The sequence below is a fragment of the Micropterus dolomieu genome, linkage group LG20 (assembly GCF_021292245.1).
Source record: "Micropterus dolomieu isolate WLL.071019.BEF.003 ecotype Adirondacks linkage group LG20, ASM2129224v1, whole genome shotgun sequence".
In the NCBI taxonomy this organism is placed as follows: Eukaryota; Metazoa; Chordata; class Actinopteri; order Centrarchiformes; family Centrarchidae; genus Micropterus; species Micropterus dolomieu.
Genome location: NC_060169.1, coordinates 14,402,175 through 14,413,180, shown reverse-complemented (window position 1 = coordinate 14,413,180; position 11,006 = coordinate 14,402,175). Strand labels below are relative to the sequence as shown.

Here is an 11,006-nt window from a genome sequence, read left to right as displayed (position 1 = left end):
TGCCAGGCTTTTAACCAGAACAAAGAAATATGACCACATTACTCCTATTTTAGCTTCATTACACTGGCTCCCAGTATGTTTTAGAATTGACTTTAAAATTCTATTGATCACTTTTAAAGCTCTTCATGGCCTCTCGCCTTGTTATATTTCTGACCTTTTAGTCCCATACACACCAGCACGCACCTTGAGATCCTCGGGCAGAGGTCTGTTGTCTGTTCCAGAGTCTCGACTGAAAACTAAAGGGGACAGAGCGTTTGCTGTCAGGGCCCCGAGGCTCTGGAACAGCCTGCCCGAGGAAATCAGGTCAGCTGAGTCAGTGAACTCGTTTAAGTCCCTTCTTAAAACATACTTTTATAGGAGAGCCTTTCCCGATCTTATTTGACTTTATTTTATCCCTTTTATTTTATTGTATTTTACTAATTTTATATTTATCTGTATTTTAGTCTTTTCAATGTTTTCATGCTTTTATCTTGTATTGTTTTTTGTATTATTGTCTCTTGGGTATTATTGTCTTTGCACTTGTTAAAGCACTTTGTTACTTGTTTTTGAAAAGTGCTCTACAAATAAGGATTATTATTATTATTACAGGTGTGCCTTAGGCTGGCCACAATAAAAGGCCACTTGAAAATGTGCAGTTCCATCACACAGCACAATGACACAGATGTTGCAAGTTTTTAGGGAGCGTGCAATTGGCATTGCTGACTGCAGGAATGTCCACCAGAGCTGTTGCCCGTGAATTGAATTTTCATTTCTCTACCATAAGCCGTCTCATAAAGCGTTTCAGAGAATGTGGCAGTACATCCAACCGGCCTCACAACCACAGACAATGTGTAACCACACCAGCCAAGGACCTCCACATCCAGCATCTTCACCTCCAAGACAGCCATCCGGACAGCTGCTGCAACAATCGGACTTTCTATACAAACTGTCAGGAAATGCTCATCTGCATGCTCGTCCTCCTCATCGGGGTCTCGACCTGACTGCAGTTCTTCATCGTAACCAATTTGACTGGGCATCTGGCATCAGGTGTTCTCTTCACGGATGAATCCTGGTTTTCACAGTACAGGGCAGATGGCAGACGCATGTATGGTGTCGTGTGGGTGAGCGGTTTGCCGAGGTCAACGTTGTGGAGCGTGTGGTTCATGGTGGCGGTGGGGTTATGGTATGGGCAGGCATGTGTTATGGACAACAAACACAGGTGCATTTTATTGATGGCATTTTGAATGCACAGAAATACCGTGACGAGATCTTGAGGTTCTATTGTTGTGCCACTCATCCACGACCATCACCTCATGTTGCAGCATGACAATGCACACCCCTATGTTGCAAGGATCTGTACACAATTCCTGGAAGCTTTCATGACCAGCATACTCACCGGACATGTCACCCATTGAGCATGTTTGGGATGCTCTGGATCAGCGTATACGACAGCGTGTTATTTGAAGGGGAGTGGACCAACATTCCACAATCAACAACCTGATCAACTCTATGCGAAGGAAATGTGTTTCACTGCATGAGGCAAATGGTGTTCCCACCAGATACTGACTGGTCCCCCCCCCCATACAGTGAAATTGCACATTTTCGAGTGGCCTTTTAATGTGGCCAGCCAAAGGCACACCTGTGCAATACCCATGCTGTCTGATCAGCATCTCAATATGCCACCCCTGTGAGCTGGATGGATTATCTCAGCAAAGGAGAAGTGCTCACTAACACAGATTTTGACAGATTTGTGAACAATATTTGAGAGAAACAGGCCTTTTGTGTACATAGAGAAAGTCTAAGATCTTTGAGGTCAGCTCATGATGAATGGAGGTAAAAACATGCGTGTTGCGTTTATAATTATGTTCAATGTACATACACACACACACAGATCATGAATTATGTGCAGAAATACAATTAAATTATAATACCATTAAGTTATTATTAGTGTTAATGAATGCCAGGTAACTGATAAAAAAGAATGAATATTTGCAAAGCTGAACCAATGCTGTTTTACATATAAGCCACAGTGTCTTGTAATTTCCACACGATCATTAGTGTTCACTCCTACCATGTCCTGCACTGTGTGGAAGTGGTGCTCCATTACATATTGGAACTTGTTACATCCACTGGCAATTTTGTTTCTGGATAAATAAGCTTGAAATCAAGTCTTGAAAGTGTCATGCTGCAAAAAGGCAGCTGTTACAAGGCCCGGAGCATGTGTAAGCAAGGAAATATCAAGACCCAGATGGTTCCTGTCAGTCCAAGGCTCCTGGATCTGCCCTCCATTTCTGAATCCTTGGCAGGTGGATAATGGTGATGACGCTGTTGTTTGTGATCATCTGTCACATCTGGACTCACTGAGGAGAGAGCAGAAACCAATAGACCAGTCAGAAGAATGCTCATTATCAATATAACATAATGGAAACTGTATTACTGTCACACAGTCCAGGAAGGCCAAGTGCTGTACACATTGAAAAGGACAGGTGCCTGCAAATTAGGGTTTACAGGAAACCTACACACAAAGACCAATACTTACGTTTCGATTCCCACCACCCACTGGAACATAAGCTAGGGGTCATCAGAACTCTGCACCACAGAGCGAACAACATACCAACAAGTGCACAAGACAGAGAGAAGGAACAGAACCACCTGAAACGGGCACTTACAGCCTGTGGGTACCCTAAATGGACCTTTGTGAAAAAAGCCACAAAATCCAAGACGAAGACCAACACTACAGGGGATGAGGAAAAGAAGGTCAAACGCGACAACATTGTGATTCCATGTGTGTCTGGAGTATCAGAGAAACTCAGGAGGATTTTCAACAAACACTACATCCCTGTGTTTTGTAGTGAACCAGCCAGTGTTGGTTTAATTATTTTATGCCAAAAGGGAAGAATTCAGAATCTCTCTTTGTCTCCCTGAGAGACAAGGGGGGGGGGTTGAGATATCAACCCTCAACAGACAGCTGAAGTACCCAAAAGGAGGGATTGAAAGGTTTGCTCCACTCTGATTGTTAAAATGACAATATTAACCTTGTCCAGAGACTAACCTCATCCTGAACTAGGCGACCAGGACCTCTTCGGACAGAGGTCAGGAAACTCTAAACTGCCATGGCAACCGACGACACCCTGCCAGTTACCTCGAAGCATCAAAGAACCCTCTCACTATTCACACCCAGTTGGGAAACTTGTGAGGAAAGCCAGACACAAGAGAAGGAGCAGCCACAAAATTCCTTTGTGTGAACAAGAATGTTGTCTCCTTATAAACCTGCCTTATTACTTTGTTTGAATTAAATAATCTTTAAGTACTTAGAGGCCTGTCACTTCAATTTGAGTAGTTTTATTACTATGTTGTAGTTAGAAACTATGTTGGAAAGAAGGAACCATAAAGAAAGTTAATTTAAAGAGCTTTAATCCTCTACGCTCACAGTCATTCCTGCATTTAATTTATGTTGTAACTAATGATTTGTTCCCAGCACCTTTATATACTTTTTTTAGAAATTATATGATACAGAAATATTATAAGTTAAATAATCAGAGGACCCTCAGGTCCTCTTATGGAACCAGTGCCCCCCCAGAAGACAAATTACATGTCATTGTTAAAGCCTTTCCTTCTGTAATGTATTTTATTGTTTGGAATCTGAAGCCATGTTCTTATAACTTCCTAATATATTTGCTAAGAGTGTTTAGCTGTCAATATTCTCCTGGAAGTTAGATTTAGTTAAGATGCCCTCTCAGCTGCTCTGATCCCCATGAAATGTTTAACAATAACTTTTCTTTTCTTTTTATCAAATGCTTAAAACTCAGAACGGTATAACTGTTTATGACATTTAACAGTTGATTGTGGAAAGGTATTTGATTAAAAACGCACAAATAGACTTTAAAAAAATATTAAGGTTAAGACACAGTCTCAGGGGAAACAAAGCCCTCCCCCTGGGAACACGGCCCAAGAAATAAAACAAAGCGCCACATGCGCTCTCGCTTCTCTCTTCTCCTTGGTCTATTAAGCTCTGCGCACGGAACGTGCTGCTGCTCCTAGCATCGCCTGCAATCAAGAGTTTGGCCCGGAAAGACCTCCGGGACTCTTAAATTCTCTTTGTCTTCCAGCAGCGTACTTAGCCATATTCACGCAAACCTTCGTTGAATTTACTTTCTTTGGTTTTGTTTGTTAAAGTTATCAGACCATTTAAGTCACGTAACTTTGAATTCAGGGACAACCAAGTCTCTTTTATTTCCGTGGAATTAACGTTAACCTCACTCTTCCCAACGACAATTAGTCGGAGGCCTGCCACGTGGGTTAGTTATGCCAGCTTTAACACAGAGGACATCGAACAACGAACCGAGCCAGGTTTAACTGCCTATCACTGCAAGAGTTTCTTCATCACCACCCGAAGCGGGTGGACCCCTGGAATAATCCCTGGCAGAACCGAGCCGTAAGGCGTACCAAGCCGCCGTGAATGCAACAACCAGCAGCCAGTGCGGGGCTGTCTGATTACAGGGCTTCTGACAAACTCAACAAGCAGTACGGCAAAACAAACCCTGCACTCTGTGATCAAGTGATGTCCTCTAGCTTTTAAACCCTTTACCTTTATCTTAATCCTTTAGCCTTTAATCCTTAGTCATTTTAGCCTAAACTCCTAGCCAAATTTAACTTAGTTATGATCACATAACTTGTGTTCATTAGTTATCTTGCTCCCTTGTTTAATCATTATTGTTGTATGTCTTTGATTTATTTAACATGACTGATTGATTAACCTGATTCCAAATGATTAGCAATTATTAACTAACTGATCACTAGTGAATAATTGTGTAATTATTAGAACCATACCCACGGCGTCCTGAAACCTTGAACGGACGGTAGGCTACTCAGGTGGTGCTCCCAAAACGAGTTCTTATGAAATAATATTTCTGAATATTATTATTCATAACTTTATTAACCAAGAGTAGGTTTGCTATAGTTTTTTAAACCCAAGAACACTCAAAGAGATACAGGTACACCCCAAAGACTGCACACCCAAACACAAGAAAAGCAATCTAGCGTATGCTGTCCAATGCAGTACGGAACGCACAGACCTGTACATTGGGAAAACTAAGCAACCACTATACAAACGCATGGCTCAACACAGAAGGGCTAACTCCTCAGGTCAAGACTCATCAGTTTATTTTCATCTGAAGGATAAGGGACACTCATTTGAGGATCTGGAGGTGCACATTTTAGACAGTGAGGATGGATGGTTTGAAAGAGGTTTCAAAGAAGCCATCTACACTCGGGTTGAAAAGCCGTCGCTGATAGAGGAGGGGGTCTACGACACCACTTATCCCCACTTACAATGCTGTCCTTTCATCACTTCCCAGGAAACTGAACAAGCATTACCTCTTGGCCTCAGGGGAAGATACTAAAGATGGTCATTCAGACTTGGCCACGGGTGGTTCTAACGACCATAACGACTATCGTTACCACAGCCAGAAGCACTAATGAACCAGCAGTATCGATGATCCTGGCAAATAATCCCACAGAGGTTAAATAGCTGAGTTTCCCTACCAGTCATTTCAGAACTGTAGAAGTCTCGAAACGTCTTCTAGTATCTTCAACCAAATCCAGTTGCCCTTTAACTTTCTTTGGATACCAAAACCAACAGCGTGTTAGGCTCTCAAGACTTTCCGACTATCCTCCTCTGTCTGTGGTAAATTCTTTTGTTTTTAGAAGATTCTTCAAATACCACACAGCAGCTGGGAACTGTAGTTTGTTAAAAAACTTTACTTGAAGCTGTTAAAGAGGAGTAAATTAGGTAATTAGTGGGAACTACTTTAAGCGGCGGATTAATACACATTTTGTGTTTTAATGGCATATGTGGGACTGACATAAAATAAACTACAAGGAGGACCAAATGCACCTCGTTTTTGTGTTTCAAAAGGTTTTGGAAAACAATGGCACAGAGGAAAACGCTGTCTCAGGTTCTGGCTTTACCTGAAATATTAGGATCCAGTCATTGTTAATTAACAGGTGCAGATGTAACAGTCTTGTTATAGGAAAGGTAATTTTAACAGAATTTTAAAATCATGACTATAAACTTAATGAAGCCGAGTATAAACCAGTCTAGTGTACCAATGATTTACAACATCCCCTTAACATTTTGAACTACCTCATATGTATATGGGTTATATATATATAATTTATATATATAATTATAAATGCTGTAAATTGATTACGGTATTACATACTCTAAGGTGATTAGTAACTCATGTTAAAGATGTTCTTTTGCATTTTCTGCCAGAAAAGATGATGGAAGACAGAGGGACAGGGGTATAACATACACAAAAGTCCCCAGCCAGAATCAAACCAGGTGAAGTTGCAGTTATAAGTTATGTGTCTTAACCACTAGGCTACCAGTACGAATACGCCATCATTATCCACTCTATTTCTCTATATTACAGGAGATACACGACAAAGGCATTTCTGAGTCTAATGCTTCTTTCACTTTAAATGTTCCCATTGGGTCACATCATTTGTAATCACACAACACACACTCCCTCCATGCAGATGATATGCTGCTTTATATCACTTTTGCACCTCATGATCCTAACAGTTTTTTTGCAATAAAAGTACCAAAAAAATCAGTACAATCAAATTATCCAGTATAAGTCTAATGACAGAAATAAGACAAAAATCAAACCTTCAAATAGAACTTGATTTATACTTTAAAACATTGCTATTTTAACCTTCTAGAGTACGGTTCTGACTATAGCCAGATGTCAGAGGGACATTCAACATATGTTCATCTCATCCAAATTTCTTTAGATCCAGGTGTCCAAAATTAGGAAATGAGCTTCCTGAAAAGGTAAAACAATATATTGGAAAAATATCTTGCAGACGTTGCACTGTTTATGCAAATACACACGTTGTGTGTATCTGCATGTACTATTCCACCTGCAGTTCGTAGTTGCTGTTGATGTGATGTTGTAGTACTTCTCGTATTGTATTTTTGCACTCTACACAGTACAGGTTGTACTTTTTTTTTAAAATGTGGGTTTATAACTACGGTGAAAGGAGTCAAGTTATCTAAAAGGTTACTTTTGATGTTGCATATAGAAATATATAGAAAATAACAGTCTACACAGTGCTTGCAGTTGCAATACTTCAATAATATTGAAATGGCCTTCAGAAATATTTGCTTTTCATAATGCATATTCTTGTGGTTTATCCTGATGACTGTACTGCTGCTATTTTGCACATCCTCTCATTGCTAACGACCCTACCTTGTTTCACAGTTTACTTTAATTAATTTTATACTTAGAATCAGAATCAGAAGGAGCTTCATTGCCAAGTAGTGTTTTACACATACGAGGAATTTGCTGTGGTGATAAGGTGCTACACGTAGACAAACATACAGTCAACATAAATAAATGTGGAAATATATAAATATGGAATTGAAGAACAACGTTGCAGATATATACATGGGCATTATTCTGGTTCTGTGCTGTGCAGAAGTAACGTAACGGAAGAGAATATTGTGTACATATAAATATATAAACTGACAACATAGAAATATACAACAACAAAGATCAACAATCAACAACAAATGTGCGCGACGTGCCAGGTCTGAGCCCAACACGAGATGAAACGGTATTTACATGTGCAGAGACATTTGTATCGTTTGCAAGGGGGGAGTGTCAGTGGGAGACCCGGGCCTTGTTAATGAGGCTAGTTGCAGATGGGAAGAAACTGTTCTTGTGGCGAGAGGTTTTGGTCCTGATGGACCGCAGCCTGAGGGGAGAGTCTGAAACAGTTTGTGTCCAGGGTGGGAGGAGTCAGCTGCAATCTTTCCTGCTCGCCTCAGAGTCCTCGAGGCGTACAGGTCCAGAAGAGAAGGAAGATTGCAGCCAATCACCTTCTCTGCAGAGCGAATGATACACTGCAGCCTGCCCTTGTCCCTGGCAGTGGCAGCAGCGTACCAGATGGTGATGGAGGAGGTGAGGATGGACTCAATGATGGCAGTGTAGAAGTGCACAATCATTGTCTCTGGCAGGCTGAACTTCTTCAGCTGCCGCAGAAAGTACATCCTCTGCTGGGCCTTCTTGGTGAGGGAGGTGAGGTTCAGCTCCCACTTGATGGTGCCCAGGAAGCGGAAGGATTCCTGAGTGGTGAATAAGGAATCACACAGGATGATGGGGCTGTGCTCTGTCTTAAGTCCATGACCATCTTCACTGTCTTCTGAGCATTGAGCTCCAGACTGTTCTGGCTGCACCAGGTCACCAGATGGTCGCTCTCCCACCTGTAGGCGGACTCATCCCCACCTGAGATGAGCCCAATGAGGGTGGTGTCGTCCGCAAATTTCAGGAGCTTGACAGACTGGTGACTGGAGGTGCAGCTGTTGGTGTACAGGGAGAAGAGAAGGGGGGAAAGAACGCAGCCTTGAGGGGAACCAGTGCTGATGGTCCTGGAGTCAGAGACATGTTTTCCCAGCTTCACATGCTGCTTCCTGTCCGTCAGGGAGTCTGTGATCCACCTGCAGGTGGAGTCAGGCACGCTCAGCTGGGAGAGTCCTGCAGCAGGGCCGGGATGATGGTGTTAAAAGCAGAGCTGAAATCCACAAACAGGATCCTGGCGTAGTTTCCTGGGGAGTCCAGGCGCTGGAGGATGAAGTGAAGGGCCATGTTTACTGCATCATCTACAGACCTGTTGGCTCTGTAGGTGAACTGCAGGGGGTCCAGGAGTGGGTCTGTGATGGATTTTAGGTGGGACAACACAATCAGAATCAGTTTTATTGCCAGGTATGTGTACACATACGAGGAATTTGACTCAGGATTGTACATTGCTCATGATGTGCTAACTTATACAATAATACAATAATAAAATAATAATAAAATCAGACACAAACTACAGAATAGACAACACTAATATACACACTATGAACAAAACAATATAGACATATTGACAAATAGTGCAGTGATCAGAGTGCAAAGGATGCAAGAGTAAACTATTCTCATTATGTACATGTTGAAGGTGGATATGATATACAGGTACACATACATATACATGCATACATGTACACAGTGTGATGGAGCATAGTGCAAAGGATGCTGGAAAAAATAAATAAGACCTTGTGACAGCTTGTGACAGTCCCTGGTGGGACACTTAATATGCTGTCTGTATTTTGGAAGTTCATGACTGAGGTTTGCTTTGTTAAAGTCCCCAAGAACTATGAGCAGGGAGTCTGGATGTTTTTTCTCCACATTAGTTATCTGGTCGGCCAGGTGTAGTTAACGCCTCACTAACACAGGCCTGAGATGGAATGTAAACAGTGACCAGAACAAACGGAGAATAAAAAGGTTTGCAGTTTATAAATAATGTCTCTAAGTGAGGCCTGCATGATTTCTTCAACACTGTGACATCTGTGCACCAACCTTTGTTTATATAGAAACAGAGTCCGCCTCCCCGTGTTTTTCCCGTGAGCTCCCTTTCACGATCCGTGCGGATGAGATAAAATCCCGGTAGGTGAAGTGCGCTGCCCAGGATGCGCTCCGTGAGCCAGGATTCGGTAAAACAGAGGGCAGCAGATCTGCAGAAGTCCGAGTTAGTTCTTTTGAGGAGCAGCAGTTCGTCCATTTTGTTGGTCATAGAGCAGACATTCGCCAGGTGAATTGAAGGGAGCGCAGTGTGAAATCCCCGCTGTCTCAGCTTAACCAACGTGCCTGCACGTTTTCCCCTGCGACGTTTCCGGAGTATCCCAACAGAGCTGCCGCTCCTACAACTAATAACTCCGGGAAAGTTCCAGGGTCAATAAAGGCGTTCAAAGGCGTTCAAAGGACTTCATAACCACAGAGGTCAGGGCGACGGGTCTGTAGTCGTTTAGTCCAGTGGTCCTTGGTTTCTTGGGGACAGGGATGATGGTGGAGGCTTTGAAGCAGGCTGGCACATGGCATGTCTCCAGTGAGGTTTTAAAAATGTCTGAACACCAGAGACAGCTCAGCACAGTGCTTCAGGGTGGATGGGGAAACAGAGTCCGTCCCAGCTGCTTTGCGGGGTTTCTGCCTCCTGAAAAGACCGTTGACTTCCCTCTCTATGATGGAGAGAGGAGGGGAGGGGGTGGAGCTGGCCAGCTCTGAGGAGGGAGGGGAAGATGTGGTGGACTGAGGCTGAAGCTGAGCAGAGGAGTCACAGGGGATGGTGTCCGATTGACTCAAAGCGGCAGTAGAACTGGTTCAGCTCATTTGCCAGGCGAGAATCGTTTATGGAGTGAGGGACTTTGGGTTTATAGTTTGTGATCTGTCTAAACCCCCTCCAGACAGAAGTGGCGTCGTTTGCAGAGAACTGTTTTTTTTAGTCTCTCTGAGTACAGTCGTTTAGCTTCTCGCACCTCCCTGCTAAACCTGTATTTTAACGCCCTGCACCCGGCCCTGTCACCACTCCTAAATGCCTCCTCCTTTTCCAACCTTAGCTGTCTGAGTTTAGCTGTGAACCAGGGTTTGTCATTGCTATAAGTCACCCTGGTCCATGTTGGAATGCAGCTGTCCTCACAGAAGCTGACGTAGGACGTCACAGCCTCTGTAAACTCATCCAGACTGTTGGTAGCCTTCTTGAAAACATCCCAGTCAGTGTAGTCCAAACATGCCTGGAGGTCCTCAACAGCTTCACTAGTCCACATCTTTGATGTCCTCACTACAGCTTTACAGAGCTTTAGTTTTTGCCTGTAAGCAGGGATCAGATGGATTATCACGTGATCAGAGTGTCCCAGTGGAGCGCGTGTGACACCGTGATAGGCACTGCTAACTGTGGTGTAGCAGTGATCCAAAGTGTTCCCCTCTCTGGTTGGACACTTTATAAACTGTCTGTATTTGGGGAGTTCTTGGCTGAGATTTCCCCTGTTAAATTCACAGAGAACAATAACAAGGGAGTCCGGGTTTGTCTGCTCCACACACAGTATCCGGTCGGCCAGCATGCGCTGTGCGTTGTGCACGTTGGCGTGCGGCGAGATGTAAACACCGACCAGAGTGAATGAAGCAAACTCACGTGGGGAGTAAAAC

At 43.2% G+C, this 11,006-nt stretch overlaps 1 protein-coding gene across 2 annotated transcripts in view; it reads right to left on the bottom strand.

Moving 5' to 3' along the window:
* Positions 1 to 11,006, bottom strand: part of gpc5a (glypican 5a) — a 310,361-nt gene that overhangs the window by 160,773 nt on the left and 138,582 nt on the right. Inside the window, exon 9 of one of the 2 annotated variants that reach the window (XM_046032404.1) lies at positions 1,978 to 2,339. The exons of the other annotated variant lie outside the window; for it this stretch is intronic. Coding sequence (XP_045888360.1) covers positions 2,182 to 2,339 — 158 coding nt within the window. The 3' untranslated portion in view covers positions 1,978 to 2,181. Of the gene's footprint in view, positions 1 to 1,977; positions 2,340 to 11,006 lie in introns of those variants that run through there. 2 annotated transcript variants of the gene reach the window in all.